This window comes from Schistocerca serialis, chromosome 1 (assembly GCF_023864345.2).
Source record: "Schistocerca serialis cubense isolate TAMUIC-IGC-003099 chromosome 1, iqSchSeri2.2, whole genome shotgun sequence".
Taxonomy (NCBI): domain Eukaryota; kingdom Metazoa; phylum Arthropoda; class Insecta; order Orthoptera; family Acrididae; genus Schistocerca; species Schistocerca serialis.
Window position 1 is genome coordinate 920,097,467 of NC_064638.1, and position 22,525 is coordinate 920,119,991.

The 22,525-nt window shown below is 39.0% G+C and overlaps 1 protein-coding gene across 1 annotated transcript in view; it reads right to left on the minus strand.

Moving 5' to 3' along the window:
- LOC126448373 (sodium channel protein Nach-like) overlaps window positions 1–22,525 on the minus strand; it is a 117,658-nt gene that overhangs the window by 48,656 nt on the left and 46,477 nt on the right. The window contains exon 4 of the mRNA XM_050090996.1: window positions 6,618–6,738. Within this exon, the coding sequence (XP_049946953.1) occupies window positions 6,618–6,738 (121 nt within the window). The remainder of the gene's footprint in view (window positions 1–6,617; window positions 6,739–22,525) is intronic.

A 22,525-nucleotide genomic window follows, 5' to 3' on the forward strand; every position in this document is an offset into this window, starting at 1 on the left:
GCTCATCACACCGTTGAAAGCATAAAGAAATTGGGTTTTGAGCTGCTGGAACACCTTATCTGCAGCTCACAGCTCGCTGGCTCCAACTTTCACTTGTCTGAGTGGTTCAAGGGTAATTTACGAGGTCGACGATTCTCCCCAGATGTGCAGTAATAAGAAAGGCTGCGGATCGCTGGATCAAGGGAATTGAAAAGAAAGGAGAATACCTTGAAGAATAACGTACATGTAGGATCACCATTTTTTCTAAATACACTGCAGGACGAAAAGTGTAGATCATTTCTGAATCTCTCTCGTAATAATAAACAAACGGATTAAGTGTGCCAGCTATCGGGAAGTAAGCAGATTACGTCACAAACATTTGTTTCCAGAAAATGTATTTTGATCACGGCTGTTAACTTTGGTTGTCCTTTACAAATCATTGTTGACAAAAACTGATATTTTTCCTTCAATTTGATTAAAATGGTAAAACATTAATACGCCTAACACATTGACGAAAACCTCTTAGCATCGTTAACATGTTTTCTTAGTACCGACTAGTTCCCAGAGACAACATGAACTTTGGCGGGCTGACTATAACGGAAGAGCATTTGTGAGTCTCATTATCAGGTGGTTTATACAAAACGTTGGCAATGGGAACTTTCTGGAGCTGTGCGCTCATGATAAAGGGTAAAGCACATTGACAGGCAGCATACAATAAGGATGCAGGCAGCGATGGCGGTGACCTGTTTGCTGGCTGCCAAAGCTGTGGCAGATCTCCAGCGTTAGACGCAGTGACTTAAGGAAGCAAAGACGTTAGCGACTTCCGATCTGTCTCCTCAAGGCTAGCATCCAAGTCTCTACCGTGAAGCGTCTACACTGGACTCTCGCAGTGATGTGCAACACTAGGTAGCTCCCTCTCCCAGCACTATGAAATACTTCTATGGGTGTGTCCATCCATCCCATCAGCCAGGAATGCTTCTTCTTCTTGTCAAAAGAATTATTTTACAACTACCTTCATAATTGCTGCGTACCGCTTTTATTTACCATGGTTAAAGAAGTACATATACGCTCGCCAAAAATGTTTTTATCATAGGGGGGTCTTTTCTTACCGGTCTCGTAAACTGACACCGCCGGAAGAGAGGTGTGATGACGACATACCCCTCCATATCTGCATCTATTGGCGCCGATGGGCTGAGGATGACACGGCGGCCTGTCGGTACCGTTGGGCCTTCCACGGTCTGTACGGAAGGAGTTTAGTTTTTTTAGTTTGGTCTTTTCTTGTGGAAGGATACTTGCAAGTATCTGGACGGAAGGAAGAAAGAAATTTTATGGCTTCAGGGTCCCGTCGACAGCGAAGTCAAGAGAGTCGGAGAACATCGGTTAGTTTCAAGAGTAGGGAAAGTTTATGAGAGTCACGGAGAACCTCAGTGTGGATGGCCGGCGCGGATATGAACCGTCGTCCAAGCGAATGAGAGTCCAGTGCAGTGTAGGAACCACTACGCCACCTCGCTCGGTACATATATACTAACACCTGTGGACGTGTCCTTTTGTCACGTCTATCTTTGAATAGGTCCTTCATAAGAGTCTACTTTCACTCCACCTAACGTTTTGGTCCATAGCCGGCCAGTCCCTGGCCAGATATAAACTAGAGGTGTAGGGGAGTCCGTGTTGCGTCTGTTTAGGCCTCTGGCTTCATACTTCGGACAGGTTCTTACAGATCGGGTGCTAAGCAGCTGTATCTTCTGTGTCTGTGCTGCAGACAACTCTCCACTGGACCACGGCGTCTCATCTGGCGAAAGCAAGACTTCAAGTCTCTAAAAGAAGTTCCCAATAATCAGTTTCCTCTTTTTTTTTGTTAAAGAAAACTAATTTTACCGGCAGAAGGTAAATGAAATGGCTAAACTGAGAGCTGCTTTTTGCTATTCTTGCTCTGGAGTATGATATGGATTCTGGGAAACAAAGGAGGAGTCCTTGATATTTTTCAATCATAATTTTGTCTCCTGTGTTAAAAATCTCTTCCGTTGTCTTACGGTCATTGCTTAGCTGGAGAAATAAGCCATAACTTTGGACTTCTGCAGATTTCTTGAACATTTTATCAGTTCGAACACAATAAATTTCCTTGAAACGAAAAGCTTCTCTCTACAGCTTTAAAGAGTATCACTCGTACAAAATTCAGCTTGCTCTTTTTTTTTACATCAGATCCTGCGAATCGTGGATGAAGATTCCATGTTCCTAGATTTACGGTAAGCGTCTGACACGGCGCCTCAATGTGGACCGTTAACGAAGCTACGAGCGTACGGAATAGGTTTCCAGATATGCGAGTAGCTCGAAGATGTTGTCCTCGACAGGGTGTGTTGATTAGAGTCAAGGCTATTATCAGGAGCACCCCAGGGAAGTGTTATAAGTTCGCTACTGTTGTCCACATACAAAAATGATCGGACGGACAAGGTAAGCAAGAATTTGCGGCTGTTTGTTGATGATGCTGCGGTGTATGTAAAGGTGTCGTCGATGAGTGACTAGGAGGATACAAGAGGTCTTATTGTTGATAAAATTTCTAGTTAATGTAATGAATGGCAGCTATCTCTAAGTGTAGACGGATGAAAATTAGTGCAGATGAGAAGGAAAAACAATCCCTTAATGTTCGAGTACATCACTATTGAAAGGGTGCTTGACAGAGTCACGTCGACTAAAAATTTAACCGTAACCTTGTAAAGCAATATGAATTCCAACGAGTATGTAAGGATTGCAGTTGGGCAGGAGAATAGTCGACCTTATTTTATTGGGAGAATTCAGTGTATTGGGAGAATTTTAAAAAAGTGTGGTTCATCTGTAAAGGAGACCGCCTACAGAACACCAGTGCGACCCATTCTTGAGTACTGCTGGAGTGTTTGTTATCGCCACCAGGTCAGAGTAAAGGGAGATATCGAAGCAATTCAGAGGCGGGCTGCTAGATTTGTTACCAATAGGTTTGATCAATACGCAACCGTTGCACAGGTGCTTCGGGAATGCCTGGAGGGAAGACGGTGTTCCTTTCGAGGAACAATATTGAGAAATCCAGCAACAATAAAGGTAAACAAATGGAATATATTTTTATAAAAATCAAATCCCTGAAGAGAAAAGCCTAATATATATCTTCTACAAACCTTCTGAACTAGGTGGATGCGCCTGCTTGGAGACTGCTGTTAGAAGTCTCTAATCGGCATAAGGGCCCATAAATATGGTTGGTGACATTAGCAAAAAAATTTCTATACAATATTCCTTTCAGTGTTCAATTTAAGCGGATGCTTTCTTGTTCAAACGTATCGCTACTTCAGCTTGTTCCTACCCATAATATGGACAATAGCCACACTATCATACATATATTTGCAACGAAATACCCCAAAACAGCAATTCGTATCTCGCAAATATCTGCAATTAGCATGTCTGTCCACGACATAATTCTCATGATTTACTTGCTAGAATGTCCCAGAAAGAAATTACAGTTGACTACACACCGAGACTTCAAACTTATTGAGTTATCCGAACTTGAAACTGAGATGCAAGAAACAATTTGGGAACGTCTTCTATTCCTTTCTCAGACATAAACGAAAAACTTCAAGGATTTACTACAAACTTACTCAACTATATGACGAGTATGCCCTCCCGAAGACCAGAAAACTAAGAGGGAAACTTACGCCTTGGCTGACTGAAGAACTGAAACTGTTCATTCGTGTTGATAAACTTGCTGTTAATTGTGTAAGTGAACATATACTTATCCATGCAGTGTTGCAAACGATTTGTGTCTTTGTGTAGTCAGTAGGTACGAGTCTGGTTACAAAACTGTGCCGTCAGTTCAGCCACTCTTTTCATCAGCGTATTTGATTCAAAGATTTTCTTTGTGTCGTATATGGAATTGAGTTCACATGATGCTGCTACATTCGACTTGTGTTTCACGGGTCTTTGTGATGACCGGGGACCACTTGCTATTATGTTCATTCGGTTTTGAACCAATTATATGATTTAAATTCAGATAATATTCCTCACTTCAAATTCCTGATAAAATGTAAATGTAGTGTGACTAGGGCCTCCCGTCGGGTAGACCATTTCGCCTGGTGCAAGTCTTTCGATCTGACGCCACTTCGGCGACTTGCGCGTCGATGGGGATGAAATAATGATGATTTGGACATTACATCACCCAGTCCTTGAGCGGAGAAGATCTCCGACCCAGCCCGGAATCGAACCCGGGCCCTTAGGATTGACATTCTGTCGCGCTAACCACTCAACTACCGGGGGTGGACAAATTCATGATGAATTACTAGGTTTTTAAGTACACATTTTCATAATCTTTGTCGACCTCTATTTCATTATTAAGGGCTACGAGATGCTGTTGTTTGCACTTAACGACTTTGATTGAATACTTAATTTCACAAGTAGCATCCCCTACGTTTCACAATTCGCAACTACTTTTCGATGCATGCATTTTCAGCTAAAGAAGTAGGTCTTAACAACACATGCTTGTTGGAGAAAGGCTGTGCATGATCCTACAAAAGAATATTTATTCATATATTACAAACTACCTCGAATAGAGTATTACCTCGCTGTGTCTAAAAACGAACATTCAGATCTTTCAAACTGCTATATTATTCAACTGGCTTTAAATCGTATTACGAGAAGATATTCAGTGTGTCGAATTGAACTATAATGATTACAGTAAGAGGCCTACAGCCCTATTCTAGAGAGATAAACTACAAGTTGCTCACTGCTATACTCTTAGTATTGCTAGAATCTGGTGAGTGATACTCATGATCAATGCACTTCAATTTCTAAAGCTGTGCCTGATATTTTCCATCGTGCATTTTAACGTTAGCGTGTGTTGCTAAATTTTTTCTCCTACCGAAGTTAGACAGCATTTGTCAATGAGTTGCTTGCGTCATTACTGGGTCTGTTACAAGTCATAGTTTCTTCCCATCAGAGTAAGTAGTTCTGATGCATAATATGCAGCCATTGCTGAAAAGAGTATACACATTACAATCTGTCACTGTCACTCCATTCAAAGTTACTTGCTGTGACCTTCCTACCAAGAAATCCTCAATCTCGCACAAATTATTTTTCAGGGACTTCTGGTACGATTCCATCATTGAAACTTTGGGAAATGATTGTCCATGAGTTCCAATAATAAACAAAAGACAGACAAAAAGCTGATATTTTCGGTCAATTATATGAAAGTCCCTCCTCAAACACACTGACCGCTTCAGTCCTCATCCAGCCAATCGGATTTAGCTTTTCCGTGTTTTGCCTGAATTACTTCAGGCAAATGCTGGGATGTTTCCTACTGTAAAGCGACGGCCGAGCATTTGTACCATCCCTGTAAGTATTAAATGTCTGTATGTATGGATTACGATACTTTGTTGTTCTTACATTGTAATATCGTGACACGGCAAACATACCTGTTACAGTGATCCACGGATGAATAAACTACTGCTACTGTACGAACAGCAAGTAACCCTCCAGGTTAGCCGAGAGCTCTAATGCGCTGCTGTCCTGTACCCGGGTAGGCCGCGCCGGTCCTGGATGGAACCTGCCCAGAGCATTATCGACCAGGGCCGGAGTACCGGCCAGCCTGGATGTGATTTTTAGGAGGTTTTCCACATCTTGCTAGGTGATTACTGGGCTGGTCCTCACGTTCCGCCTCAGCTACTCGCCTCCCAGACACTTGAAAACGTTCGCGCTCTTTCACGGCTTACACTGGACGCAGACAGCTGGGGTACACTAATCCTGTCCTGCGAGGTAAGGGGTGTCGACAGGAAGGGCATCCGGCCACCCTCTGACACTAACAGCGCCAAGCCCATAGTAATACGGCCGAACCTGCGTTGAAGTGGGATAAAGGCAAAAAAAAAAAAAAAATATATGATGAAATAATGACGGTACGAACAGAAAGTGAGGTGGCGTAAAACTGGACTCGCATTCAGCGTGAATATGGGTGGCCACCAGTAATTAGACGAATACTGGTAAATTTCCTTAAAGCAATGATACGTCGATACCTTTTCGTATCGTTGTCCAGTCCTAGTTTGTTATCATCCATAGGGACCATAAGCTATCTTTCGCCAAAGGCTATGAAGTGATACTATACATGCTAGGATATTTTAAATGTGCACACTTTCTGAAATACGCTTAATATAGATTTCAGAGATTCTGGTACTTCATAAGTACCCTTACATATAAAAGCTAAAATGTTTTCCAAAATCTGCAGTTCATCCGTTCTGCAATCAGGATCTATCTCAGTGATACTACAGCTTTTGCTCGGATGACTATTTTCTGTTGAAGGTGATGTACACGTCTCCTAGGAGTATTTCAGGGGAATATTTTATGAATAAGAAATATAAAAAACGTAGGTATAGTCAGAAAATGTTCCATATAATCGGAAACGCATGAAGCCAACATTTTTTCTTAATTCAGTAAGGGATCATTTAAAGACTACCATTCAAAATTATCCATCTCTAGCTACTTTCTTCGAATTTTTAGAATATGTCAGAGCGTACTGACAAAATCGATAAGTCACGAGGCTTTTGAATATTTTACCTCCAGGCTACAATTTGAACTAATCGAGATGTCAAACATTTATTTCAGAAGTCCATGATCAAGCTTTTGGAGAAACTAACCTCTCGTAGTTGAAAGAGCAGCAGTATCCGGCGTCAGTTTTCTGGCGTCTGAACAGCTCCTTGCATTTGCAGGACTTCCCCCTCCAGCGACATTGGAGGGCCATTTCTTCACATGGTTGAGCTAGCTGGAACGTAGGTGCAGGAAATAATATCTGACTCTGCAACGTACATTTCTCATTTAAATAAATAAGACATTTTGTCGAAGTAGAAAAAAATGTAGCGTGGACACACTGATGATGTACAGACAATGCTCAAGACATTAATATTTCGTACGTATTTTCATAATACGTGCAAAACAAGTTTCTTCGTTTTCTTAACTATCTGTTATATATCGAGAACAGATACCAGAGAGAAATAAAGCAATAAAATCGCTCATGACGTATCCACTAAGGAAAAAAATCGGAACACCAAAAATAATTAGAGTAATGAAATTTCATGAGTACATTTGTCCAGGTAACATATTTTTGCGATTAACATTGAAATATCACATGTTAAGGTATGCGCGAGATATGACATTGCAACGTTGAATGTGAGCACGCAGAAGTGCATGCATTGTGCTATACAGGTGCCGCATGTCAGTTCGTAGGATGAAGTTCCATACCTGTTGCTCTTGGTCGGTCGGTTCAGGGACGGTTAATGTTGCTTGTGGATGACGCTGGAGTTGTTGTCCGATGGTATTCTGATACTCTGTAGAATATGTTGAGTTACTAAGGCGGTATGTGGGCGAGCGTTGTCCCGTTTAAAAACATCCCCTGGAACGCTGTTCTTGAATGGCAGCACGACAGGTCGAATCACCATACTGACGTCCAGTTATGCAGTGAAGGTGTGTTGGATCAATATAAGAGTGCTCTTGCAGTCACACGAAATCTCAGCCCAGACCATGAATCCAGGTGTAGGTTATAACAATACTTCCACTAACAGGTAATAAGTTAAAAAATTATCACGTCGCGCACTCAAAGTATAATCTTTTTATTGCGCAACTAAAAGGTGTTTAATGTGGCAGGTATTGCTACATCAATTGATTACAGTCAATGAAGAAAATTAACAGTAACAACACTTATCTTGCATTTGCAATCCAACGACGATCTCGCTCTGGCTTTGGCTCGTAATTAATATTGTTGTCTAGGTGGTGTGACTACCGCTGTTGGTGCGAGAGGCACTCGGATGTTAATTACGCCGGCTTGAAGAACTTACGAAGACAATCTTCCAGGATTAATTTGATGATTTATGTGTTTCGTTGGAATGTGCTTCATACTTTTTTTTAAACAATGGTCACTTGAAAATTGTTCTTCACGCTCACTTTTCACAGAAATTCACATTTGTTAAACTTCTAGTATTTTAGCATGTTCAAAACATTACTTCATCATACAATTTCGCAGCCGTTACAGCTCTTAATAAAACTCACAACATTTTTCATTGTCCACAACTCTGACTCATTTCCAACACAAAGCCAAGACTGTTCATATTCAACACAAAAACTTGACTACTCTGTACGCTTCCGCGCCAAAAGTCACAAGCCAGCCTCAAAAATAACAATAAGTTGAAAGATATTCACACTATATATTATATCGATTTCAACATCTCAAAATATCGACGTACCTACATATAAAAATGAAACCAAATTTGAATAGAGTGAAAAATATCAGACATTACGTAGAAAAATATTCATTAATCTACGGTATCGAAAAATTAGGTTGGCGGGTGGTAATGGTTTCGCAAATAAAGAACCATTACAAGGTCCATTGTGCCTAACACACAGACAGGTTTTTGCAGGCCCTAAACTGGTCTCCTTCTAATCAATCCACAACAATCATGGCACCCAGGCAGAACCAACTTTCATCAGGAAGCACAACAGACCTCCACCCTGCCCTCCAATGACCCGTCGCTTGATACTGCTCAGGTCAAAAACGGCGGTGGCTTGGGGTCAGTGGAATGCACGCTACAGAGCGTCTGGCTCGGAGCTGTCTTTGAAGTAACTGATTTGTAATAGTTGGTTGTATCACTGTGGTGCCAACTGCTGTTCAGATTGCTGCTGCAGACGCAGAACGATGCACCAGAGCCATACGCCGAACACGATGGCCTTCCCTCTTCGTAGTTCCACCTGGCCGTCCAGAGTCCGGTCTTCTTACGACGGTACTTTCTCGTGACCACCACTGCCAGCAGTCATGTGCAACGGCTACATTCCTGCCAAGTCTTTCTGCAATATCGCGGAAGGAACGTTTAGATTCTCGTAGCCCTATTACACGATATCGTTCAAAATCAATGACGCGTCAGTAGTGGCGTCTTCGTCGCCTTGGAAGCATGCTTGACTAACAATAACTCACTACGTCCAGTCTCAAAAGTAACCAAGTACCACGACCGTAACATAGTGTATTTCAAGCAAACCTGATTTGTACCCTCATAGTGGCACTACTAGTGCCGCTCTTAACCGACTAGCACGAAATCTGAACAGACATCATCATTAAGCTGCAGAAAGAAGCCAACCAGCTTAAGTTTATGTCTCACAATTCCTTTTTAGTGTTGCGATTTCTTTCCGTGCGTGTGTATCTAGGAATATTGATGACTTACCGCTCACAGATCTGGACTACTTACGCTAAGCTCAAAATACAAATTACGCAAGTTGTATTGTGAACTATATACACAAGTTGTATGATTTCTTCATGTTCAGAAACCAGTGTCTGAAACTAATCATTCTAGCGCTTTTCCAGAATATCTCTGATCGAAAGGAAGTTATCAGGAGGCCTGAGAATAATGATAACGTGCCTCCAAACGTAAAGTAGTATGTCAAAAGATTAAACATTGCGTTAAGGCTGAAAAAATAGGAAGGAGGTGAAATGCCTTAAGATTAAATATTGCGTTAAGGCTGAAATATATGAGGAGGGAGATGAAATGCCTTCAGCTCAAATGATTTCAGAATTATAACAGCAACACGAGCCAATGGCGCAACAGGTGTGATCATTAGCGTTTTTCGTTCGTCTTCCTGTCACTTTGCAGTGTGCATATAGTGAACTGAGGCATTTCTAGTTGACCTGCTGTTTTAATACGCCATGTCTGCAAAGTGGTGGGTAGTAAAGCGCATTTAAACAGTTCTCATAAATGGAAAGTTAAAGGCTACTAAACTTCTGATATCTGTAATCGCTTAAACATTTCCTCTTCCGTTACTGTAATATGAAACATCTTCCATATAAGTTTATTGAGCACCTCCTTATTCTCTTCATGTGCAGCCAGAACTTAAATATAAGCCTTGATATGTATTGTGCTTCGCATCGGAATGTACTATTGTTTTGCACTGAGGAGACGAGCGGTTCTAGGCGCTACAGTCTGGAACCGCGCGACCGCTACGGTCGCAGGTTCGAATCCTGCCTCGGGCATGGATATGTGTGATGTCCTTAGGTTAGTTAGGTTTAAGTAGTTCTAAGTTCTAGGGCTAACATTTTGAGTGAGTTACACACACTGAAGAATTTTTATTCCTTTTTGGATGTTGGGTTTTCTCCCTGTGGACCTTCTGTATTTTGTAAACCACTGAAGTCCAGTTTCGATGCAGAAAAATATATTTTAAGGATTGACATGATTCTTATATCTCTCGTTCGCTGAATTTTAACACCATGCAGTTCATATCTTACTTCTCTAAATGGAAATGTGGAAGTATTATGTGTAAGATAGTGACGTTGCGGGAGCTCCATCGGCTTTCACAAATTTTCTTTCCAAATATGTGAAACTGTTCCTTGGAACTGTTAAAGCATCCTCGTGCTGAATCTAGATCCTAATCTGATCACTGTTATTAAAAATTGCTGAAGCAAAAGACTTGCGCAAGAAATATTTCTGTTGTGCAATACAGTACATTTACCACAGTTTACTACGGCAATTATATTGAACAACACCATTGTGTGGTTTCAAGCGTAGAGATTTAAAGAAACTCTAGTTCTTTCACTTTACCACGTTGTGTTTCCTCTGTGAAGAGAAACACTGATGGTTTCATGTATCTGTTTTATACTGTATCCTCATGCTACTTCTAGTGTAAATATATCATGATTTCTTAACTGTGAAAGTCGACGAGATGTCATTCTTGATCTATAATCTTCAACTCGAGATTGTCCTATATCTGAACTGTCACCGGAAGGCATATGGCGTATTATGGTGTCTCAGAAATTTTATTGCCCAGCCACCTAAAAGGAAGAATTGTGCGAGACGATTTGCCATTGATCTATCAATTCGTTTAAATATTTCAGGCGCTCAGACGTAAAAAACAGCAATGGCGGAGCGTTACGAGTTGTTTTGAATGCAGTGCTTTCTCTACATAATTTCCAGATTGTGTCTGCCTAATACTGTTGTTATAAATAGCTTGCTTGTTAACGTTTTCATTCTTTTAGTGTCTCCTGTAATTTAAAACCTACGTCAAGAGAAGATCGGCGTTGTATTTACAAGCTAATGTTAACTTCTTCTTGTCTTCTAATCATTATGTATTGTTTTGGATGCACTACAGTGCTTTACGTAATTTCCTGATAGCGTCAGTTTAAGGGTGGTACTAGAAAATGTCGTGCTTTTACAGTTTTCATTCGCTTCGTGTCTTGTTCTACCTACGTTCAACAAACTTCTATCATGTTACACCACGTCTGCCTGACGCCTAGAAGCTAGTTACACAACCCGTCGAAAGATAAGATTTTACTGATTGTAGCTTTGTTACAGTTTAAGTGTGTTGTAACGCTTTTCAGTTTACTATAAAAGTAGTGTCAAGTGTGACAAACGTGGATGTTGCCGTAGATTAATTAATACAGGGTGTTACAAAAAGGTACGGCCAAACTTTCAAGAAACATTCCTCACACACCAAAAAAGAAAAGATGTTATGTGGACAGGTGTCCGGAAACGCTTAATTTCATGTTAGAGCTCATTTTAGTTTCGTCAGTATGTTCTTCCACCTACGCTCAATGGAGCACGTTATCATGATTTCATACGGGATACTCTACCTGTGCTGCTAGAACATGTGCCTTTACAAGTACGACACAACATGTGGTTCAGGCACGATGGAGCTCCTGCACATTTCAGTCAAAGTGATCGTACGCTTCTCAACAACAGATTCGGTGACCGATGGATTGGTAGAGGCGAACCAATTCCATGGCCTCCACGCTCTCCTGACCTCAACCCTCTTGACTTTCATTTATGGGGGCATTTGAAAGCTCTTGTCTACGCAACCCCGGTACCAAATGTAGAGACTCTTTGTGCTCGTATTGTGGACGGCTGTGATACAATACGCCATTCTCCAGGGCTGCATCAGCACACCAGGGATTCCATGCGACGAAGGGTGGATGCATGTATCCTCGCTAACGGAGGACATTTTGAACATTTCCTGTAACCAGAGTGTTTGAAGTCACGCTGGTACGTTCTGTTGCTGTGTGTTTCCAGTCCATGATTAATGTGATTTGAAGAGAAGTAATAAAATGAGCTCTAACATGGAAAGTAAGCGTTTCCGGACACATGTTTCCTGAAAGTTTGGCTTTACCTTTTTGTAACACCCTTTATAGGAGAAACGTGTCTGTTCATTGCGTTGGTGTTTCAGTTGGGAGAACGCAGAGGGGAAAGTTAAAAAAAAGTGACAGATGGGGATCTTCCATGAAGTTGTAGATTATGTAACCGAGACAAGAAAATTGTCGAACAGGGAAGAAAGATTTGCATCCTCGATACAGAATTAGAAATAATAAGTAGAAGAACATTACCCCAGTACCAGAATAATCAAATTAGCTCTTCCTTTTCACTTCATTTCTCCGGTTTTATGAGTCATACAGGTCAATTGCGTACAATGCTATTTTGTGTTTAATCTTGGATGGACTGTATTTTCTTTACACATCGTGCACGAAAACCATCTTGTACAGTTCTATTTCGTGTTCAATCGTGAATTCAATATATTCTTTAGACATCGTGCACTAAAATCCCCTTATATGGATCGAAGATCGCTTTCTTCTTGAAAATCATACCAAGAGATTTCCACAATGAATGTACGCACCAACAGCTGTGGAAGGTCGCTGTAATTTGGTTGGTTTGCCAACAACATTCAAAATTAAAGTACTTTTAATTCCATCAAAAGGCGATTTTACGCGAAAAACGAATATATAGGCAATATTTTTAATCCAAGTGTTAACACAAAATAAAATATTTCTCGTTGTATATAGTTGTCCTGGGTGAACAGTAGAAGCGAAGATATGAAATGACAAGGAAGCGGTGCATTGGATATGTTGATACTCGGAAGTAAAGAAGTAATAATCTTCTTTAGTTCGTCCGTAGAAAAGCCAATTTACATGGGAACTTGATGTGACATAATTCATTGCTCAAAGTGGCTTGGCTTTCAGAGATTCAGCTCAGAACATTGGAGATCGAAAAAAAGGACAATTCTTATAAATATTAGAGCGCTTAAGTCACTGTAACCCATTTCTTGTAAAACACCTTAGCAAGGTCAGAACACGACAGGAAGCTGGAAAGCAGTTACAAGTGCATTATCTGTCATGTGATACTCAGAATGAATTAATTTCCAGCTGTGCTCATCATGTCAGGAGCACCATCTTGAATTAGAGAGAAAACGAGAAGTATCATTTAATTATTGTTGATGAAACTGCTGATTCAAATCATATTGAGCAAACAACATTCAACCTGCGTTACATTTACTTCAAGAAGGCAACTGATGATTATGAAGTAAATAAACGGTTTATGGAATTTGTAGATTGTAATAAAAAAAAGAGTTGTTATTGCACATTTGAGTCTGTCAACACATGTAAAACACTCTGTTCCTATCAGTGAATGCTGCGAACAAGGTTATGATAACGGAAGTAATATTAGAGAGCTTTATGAAGGAACTCTTACACATTTTCTTCAGGGAAATCCTCTTGCATAATTTTCTGTGTGCGCTTGTTATAGCTTTGTGTTGTTCATGCGGCTGAGAATTTCACGAAGCAGATACTTTTTTGTAGTGATTCCACTTCTTTACAACTTGTTCAGTAGCGTTCCACAACGATGGTAAATTCTGAAACAGTGTATTGGAAGTTCTTTATATTCCATGTCTCATACCTGCTGGAGTTCTAGGGTTGACACTGCAGTACTCACTGCAGCTCACTTGGACAAGATTGTCATTGCTGTTGAGACTGTCAGTAAGTTAAGTTTGACAGCTGAAACACGTTCTGTGGTACGGGGTGCTTTGGGTTATGTGCGAGTAGTCAAGTGTTTAATATTGACATCAATTTCGCCGAAGTTGTTGTACCAGTTAATTACAGATGTAAATTGCTACACGCTCGAAATACTCCATCGATGCTGAGGTAAGACACTATGAGAGCATATTAAATGAATTAAAATATCTTCACGAAAATTGGAACATCATTCGCCGTGATCTACATTTTTTGCCACGGAAATTAATGTCGATCCTGAGTTTCTGGAGATGCACACTAAGAAGAGAAAATCATTTCATTGTGAAAACAGGAATGGCGTGACAGGTGTGAAATCAGAATTTTGTTCGATGTAAACTTATTTTATGTCATTACTGGCAGTGTAGTGCCTAACCTAAAAGGCCAATACGAAACACTTAAGATTTTAGATGTATCATTTGGGCCTTATGGGAAGATGACTGACGATCAGGTCGCTGAGCCGTGAAAGTGAATTATCACTGAATACCTTAATGATGTCAGAACAGATGTAGAAAACGAAACTAAATATTTCATAACAATTCATATTTCATCCTTTGAATACATTATTTTGGGAACATTGGAACTCTTAAATAAGATACACAAGCTTAAAATTTTAAGCTTGTTTCCGTGGCTATGGGCATATTTTACACTCTTTCCCGCTGGTTCCCTTCTTTTCTTGCTACAGCGGCGTAGGTAGTTTATATAAAACGATCCTACAGATCGCTAAAGTTTTGAAGTTTATTTGTATACTTCGATACGTTTATATATCTTGACACGAATAAACAACGAATAACTACGCATGATATAAGATTAACACAAAATGGTTTGCTTTAGGCTTTTACTCAATACTTTGCTCAAAGATCACATTTCACTGAGAGCTCCCAGCTTAATGATTTGTATCACAGAAGAGCAAAAATGTTAATAGAAACATTTTACTAAATTTCTAGTCTTTCCAATTTTATATAATCCCTGGCAGTCAGTTCAAGTTATTTTCAGGCATTTTAAGAAACCCTTTAGCCTTTCCTTTGTTACTGCAGTATGGCTTTGCGCATATTTTTATGGGCGTGAAATATACATTATACAGAGACACTGTGTTATAAAGTTTTATTAGTGAAAAAATGACTACTAAAAACATAATTTGCTGACCTCAGGATCCTTGCAATGACTCTAGAACTCTTTTCATGTGTTCATTGCGTCAATTACAACTACATTCACGCCTCAGACAGGCTATTGTGCCCTAGTTTGCTGCATCAGTATGACAACTTTGAACCTCTGGATCTTGTTAACGGATAATGATTCGATGAAAAGTATCGAAATTCCTCGAGAAAATCATCTTAAGAGCATATAGTAAAGTTTTCGACGACCTGCCGTGAATAGAAATTACGCAAATGGGCATTCCCTGAATTGGTATTTCTAGTACCCAAAAATCATGGTTTTTCGAGTGTTTCTTCATAAAGGATATAGATTTTCGAAAATGTTAAAAATGTGGTTTATAGATGAATGTATAAGAAATGTACAGTAAAAATTTAAGCCATTTTCTATGATTAGTTATTTAGATTCTTGAGACCCACGTTGCAAAAGCGGCTAAAATCGATTTTCGTGGTGTTCTGCATAACTTCAGCCACTTGGAACATTTGGCAATCCGAAAAGGATAGTGATACCGAAAAAAGTTTTGGAGGTCCCTGGGAATATCATCTTGAGAACATACAGTAAAATTTTCGACGGTCTGTCATCAATAGAAATTATAGAATTTGCCATCCCCGGAATTCGTACTTATCCTACACAAAGATTGTAGTTTTTCGGGATTCTCTCAGGAATCGCCGATGAACAAATGGTACTTTTATAAGCCGCCTAAGGTCCACTCTAGGTCACACCTAATGCAAAAGAACCTAGCGATTGTCACGGTTTGCCTGGCCTGGAGAAAGCGCGTAGTGTTTAAATTTTGACCCTCTACTGTAGTATAGCTGCAGTATGTTCGTTCTTCCGTTAGATATACCAATGACCGCCATGTCAAGGGTTATCCAAAGCAATTGACCCGTTATCTCTTTGATAAACAGAGGCTGACATAACACCACTGAAAAGATGCGTTTTCGCGTGCGGCTTTTTGGAACATATTGGCACCATCCACTGTTGTGTTCCGGTTGCATTTGCAGAGATCAGCTTAATGTTCAGTAAGGGATTATATTTATTCTACCTACTGTACCATGGAGAATTTTTGGTGTATCTCCAATATTCTTCGAATTGCGTTATGTTTAAATCATCCCAAACTGTCTTTAAAATAACAATGTTTGAGCATGGAGTCCAGTCATACATCTTGCCCTGGGCCCAGTCCTGGCTCTCAGCGGGGCTGGTGCCCCCGTTAGTATGCAAATCAAGTTTTCTTTAAGGCTTTAAAAACAAGCTGTAACGGTCGTGGGCGTTAGTTACATATCACACTGAAAGTGGTGAGTTGATGTTAATGAAGAATGCCTTTAAGGTGAAAAAGGCGATGTTACCAGCACCTCATTAAGTTTGAATTAGGTCGTGTAATAGGGTTACGAGAAGCTGGACGTTCCTTCTGCAATGTTTCAGAAATACTTACAGGAATGTAACCGGTGCACGTGGTTGCTGGCAGAGGGGATCACGGGAGTGTACGGTTGCAAGAAGATGGATACGTGGCTCTACCGACAGGGAAGACCATTGAATTCGGAGTATGGATCTGTTGCATCTTAACTGCATCTGCAATAGCAGTTCCATCAGCAGTAGGAACCACGGTGACACAACGAACTGTAACAGTTACGTCAAGGACAGCTCCGAGACAGACGGCCTGTAGCGTGCATTCCACTGGCTCCAAACAACCTCCACTTGCTATTTCAGTGGTTTCAAGCCAGAGCTCATTGGATAACAGGGTGGAATTCTGTTATGTTTTCTGATGAAAGCTGATCCTGCCTCGGTGCCAGAGATGACCGTGATTTGATTAGGAGGCTAGTTGAGGGTTTGCTAACTACCTTTCTGTGTACTAGACACAACGGATCTATACCTGGAGTCATTGTCTGGAGTGCGATTTCTTATGACTGCAAGAGCACTCTCCTGGTTATCCTAGACACCCTGACTGCAAATTTGTACAATCTGCTAATACGACTCGTTGTGCTGCCATTCATGAAAAGCATTCCAGGGAGTGTTTTCCAACAGGATAACTCTCGCCCACATACCGCCGTTGTAATTCAACATGCTCTACGGTGTCGGAATGTTGCCTTGAGCTGCTCGATCATCAGATCTTTCCCCAATAGAGCACGTCTTGGATATCATGGGACGACAACTCAAGCATCTCCCACAGACATTAACCATCCCTGTATTGACCAACGAAGTGTAACAGACATGGAACTCCATCCCACAAACTGACGTATAGCACCTGCACAATACAATACACGCACATTTAAATGTTTGCAGTCAACATTGTGGCGGTTACACAGGTTATTAATGTATCAGAACTTCACATTTTCAATGACTTTTTCATGTCTACTTTAATCTGTGACCTTGCTACTTAATCACTTAAATATGTTACCTTGACAAATGTATTCGCGAAATTTCATCACTATACATTAATTATTTTTTGTTGCTGCGACTTTTTCCATTAGTGTAGTTAGGTGTTTAAGTTTAATTTCAGTAGTCAGTTTTCCAAATTGTGTGCAGCAAAATAGTACTACACTTATTGATAAGGTTATTATAGACAGTGATCAGGCTGAAACAAATAATTCCTACTCAACTGCTAATGGCCTGTCTGATCATGATGGACAGTTAGTGGAAATATAAAGCATACCCCTTACAACCCTGAGGCAAGTTCATACAAAACAGTGAGGCTTATTAATGAGAAGAGGATACAAGGTTTTAAGAGAAGGCTAAAATGGGTGGTCTGGGATGAGACATAGCTAGAAAGAGATTCTGCTATCAAACTCCATAGTAAATTTTTGTCAGTATTTCAAAGCTCCTTTCTTAAATAATCATTCAGAAGATCCATTAAAAAAATAAACAAGTAACTAAGGGAATTAAAATCTCATGCAAAAGGAATATTTATGTAAAGGGCAAAGTAAGTCCAGATCTGACATTACTTGTGTATTACAAAAAATACTGTAGTATTTTAAGGAAACTCATTAAAATGTCGAGATAGATGCATGTCCTGACAAATATAAATAATGTAATAATAAAATTAAAACTATATGGAAAATTGTCAAATTAGTGGCAAGGCAACCAGCCAGTGCACAGGATTCCATAACTGTTGAAAAAAATTACAATGCTGTGACTGATAATACACAAATTGCAAGTATATTTAAGAGTCTCTTACTACATGTAGCAGCAAATATAGGATTAAAGGGTTGAGTCGAAGAAGGAAGAGGATATATTAAAATTTTTCCACAAAACTTTAAACAACTACAAGCAGCATCAACATCCTCCACTGAAATTAATACAGTCATAAAAATTCCTATAAACGAAATCTCATGTCAGGTTGATGAAATTTCAAACGAAATTCTGAACAGTTGTGCCAGCTTCTCAAGTAATATTGTTAGTGAGTAATGCAATGCATTAAGCCATTTCATATGAAAAGTGACAAAACAGACTTAAACAATTATCATCCAATTTCCTTACTGATATCTTTCTTTTCCAAAATATTCGATAAAATAATGAATCAAGAATAGTCACACATTTAAGTGAAAGCAATTTACTTAGCATATCACAGTTTGGATTGAGGAACAGTTGCTCATCTCAGAATGCTATTTATACTTTCACTTGTCAGATAGTGCAAGTCTTATATAATAATATATTGGCAGCTATTATTTCTTGCAATCATTTGAAGGTGTTTGATTACATAGATCATGTTACTCTCTCAGAAAGTCTCAAGTTTAACTTTTTGCACAGCTGGTTTGAATCACATTTAACAAACAGATTGCAAAAGTTATGCTGAATAATTCTGATAATGTCTGAAAGATATAAAATTTTAGTGACTGGAGAAAAAAGTCAGAAAGGGAGTCCCACAGGGTTCAATTTTTGGTCCACTTACCTTCCTTATAAATGTGAATGGCATTCAATTTAAAATTAAACAAGAAAAAATGGTACTTTTAGTAGATAATACCAGAGTTATAATAAATCTCACTAGAGAGAGAGCAACAGAAGATTTGGTAAATGTTTTCCAAAGAATTATTAAATGGTTCTCTGAAAATGAACTCTCCATGAAATTTGAAAAAAAAATAAAAGGCACACTACTTTCATTTCTGTACAACATCGAGATATACCACCAACTGAAGTAGCACATGAACAGAAGTCAATACATAGAGTATAATGCTACAAATTTCTGGGTGTACATATTGATGAATACTTGAACAGGAAAAAGCAAACAGTTAAGTTCAGTTACTATTGCTCTTTGTATAACTGCTAATCGTGAAACAAACTTATCAACTACCTGGCATATTTCGCATTTTCACACTCAATAGTGTCACACAGAATAATTTTCTGAGATAACTCAGCACTTAGAAAGAAAGCATTCATTGAACAAAAGTAAGCACAAATATGGTTTTTACCCATGGACATCACATCTATTCAAGGAGATGGACATTTTAACTGCAGTATCACGATAAACATATTCACTAATGAAATTCGGCGTAAGTAATCCATCGCAATTTGAAATGAGCAGTTATGTCCATCCTACAACTTCAGACAGAAAAATGACTTATTATCCATTGTTAAAGCCGTCAGTCACTCAGAAATAAGTTCAATATGCAACAACAATATTTTTTATCATTTGCTCCATAACATGAAATGTCTGACAGTCATTGGAGGAAGTTTTAAATCTAATTTAAAATTACTTCTCTTGGACAGCTTCTTCTATTACACTAATGAGCTTCTATTTAAAAATTGACAGGCAGTAGAAAAAAGTAACTAATTTGCTGTTGCACTCAGTGGGAATTATGTTAACTGGCAGTATATCTGCTGGTTTAGCCAGCTTATAAAATTCTTTTGTATTCGGTTTCAAATATTCTTCCTTTGATAAACCAAATAGAAATCCTACAGAACCTTCCTTCTAAAGTCTATTGTCTCTTTTGTTCTTCTCACCTCAATTCGACTTTCCACATATCTTCAATTGCTGTACAAACTGTTTGGAATGTGTGTATAAATCTTCACTATCTTGTACCCCATTTAATACTTGCAAAATTATACCACCTTCAGGACATAGTTTACAGTTTGATATATGATACTTGGAATACTTTTGTACGTTTCCAAAAAACTGATACGATACTTCAAACCCTTTTGCTTGTATCAATTCATGAAAAGAAATTTCAGAGTGTGCAATACATATCTGAAACTCAAATAGATAATGGAGATGTAAGATTGCTTTTTACGTGTAATTATTCTTCTTTGGAACTGTTAAGAGAAATGAGAACCACAAATGTCCACACATGTTTGTATGCAATATTTGGTGGCATAGAAAACTGTTGAACAAATGGTTGTTAGTGAAGTAATTAACCAGGTAGCTACAGTTCTCCAAATTAATCAAAGTCGTAGACTCTATTAACATATGGCACCAAGCAAGTTCTGTATCTCACACAATACCTAAACTTACAGATCCACATTCCGATTTCCACGTAGTATTAGACAAAATATTTTGCATACAGCGTACACAAAATTTTGGGATCTAGATGTTTTGGACAAATGTAGTTGGTTTGGTGGACAGTATAGCTAGAAGCATTTTTTGTTGCTCATTACTAACGAAAAATCTTAGTTCATGTCAGTATGGTTTTAAATATAGTCCTTTTCTGACAGCCATAGAGCACATGACCCTGTTATGCCTTTTACCCTCATCAAGCAGTTATTGAGCATTTTCCACTGTTTGGATGATGGCTGCTACTCCTGAGGCTAATGACCTAACAGCTGAGTTTCCCACCAATGCAACAGTTATACGAGTAAACAGGCGGTTCATAGAAACACCTTGAAACTATTTTTCTACTGTTCCACACTCGAACAACGTGTGCTTAAAAACTAACACTTATATCTTTCCATGTGAGTTCTGATTTATTTTATTATAATTTTATTATAAAAATAATTTAGTCCTATGTTGGTGGCCGCCAAAAAACGTTTTCGCATTTGGAGAAGAAAGTTGGTAATTGAAATTTCTTGATAAGATCCTGCTACAACGAAAACCTTTGTTTTCATGATTGCCTTCTCAATTTGCGTATCATATCCACAACACTCTCATCCCTATTTCGCGATAATACAAAACGAGCTGCCTTTATTTGAAGTTTCTCGATGTCTTTTGTCAATCTTGTCTGATATTGATCCCACAATGCACAGCTGTACTTCACAAATGTTGGACAAGCGTGGAATCGGCAGTCGCTTTAGTAGACTTGTTGCATTTTCTAAGTATTCTGCCAATCAAAAATAGTCTTTACTTCAGTTTCCTCACAGCATTATCTATGTGATGTTCCAATTTAAGGTATATTTAATTGTAATCCCTAAGTATTTATTTAAATTCACAACGTTCAGATAGTTGTGATTTATCATGTAACCGAAATTTAGTGGATTCCTTTCAGTACTCACGTGAATGACTACATTTTTCATTACTTGGAGTCAATTCCCACTTCCTGCACCATACAGGCATCTAAATAATTTTGCAATTGCTTTTGATCATCTGATGATGAATTTTATGCTGATTGTCAATAACGGCACAGCGACCATCTTCCTCTAACACTGGTCTTATTCTGTTTTTGTATTTCTTGCTGTGCAGACTTTTTATTCGTCCTGTTGGGGAATTGTTTTAGTTATGAACATTAGTCATACATAATATTTCTGTGTACACGTATAATTCTTTCGCAAAATATTCGTCACTTTTCGAAGTTCTTAAGAATTTAAGATTCAAACCAGATGTTCTTTAAAATTCGCTATTTGCAACTCCTTTTAGGTGCTTTTTTATTCTTACAGGTCACACCCAGGATATGTGGCCCTCCCTTGCTGATATAGCTGTGACACTTAATGAAATGACAAATTGTACCTTCTTTCCCACTTGTATTGCTCATTTGTGTGGTAAGGTGAGTCTTTCAAGAATTTTTTTTAAGTGGCTGAAACGTATCTCTGAGGTATGGGTCTCCCTCGAATTGCCTGTGTCTTACAATCGTAATTTCTGTTACATTGTCTCACATGTCTCAGAGATTTCATGTTTTGTTCTTGTAGTCGACATGCTGTCGCCCACTAAACAAATGTTGAGGCACTATGCGATTTATATGCTCTCAGAGTAGTTCTTTTCTGTCCTATTACTTTGTTTACAAGTACCACAAGCCTTGCAGCTAACATGTTGACTGAACTCCAGAATTTCTCGAATTTTACATCAATCTGTCGAAACTTCCTCTAGAATTTTTGTTAGTGTGTATGGGTTTCTATTTGAACGCTTATGTTCCTGAGATTTTTGTTTATCATTTCAGTTATCGAAACAATGTATAGAGGGATGTTCTATTTGATAAGTATCTTTTTATGTACTGCACTCCTCAGCCTATCTGCTCCTGAATGAATTTTAGGTTCAAGCTCCATTACTTGGTCTTACGTCTGTCAATATACGAACTCCTATTTCCCTATAGCTTTCCAGCGCTTTGTATTTCTATATTTAACATTTATGTAAAGATCTGAGGCTACATGCATTCACTTGGAACCATATTTTCACTTGACACACTACACAGTGATGCAACTGCAAAGTATTTTTAAAAAGCAATAGCGAGAAGCATACAA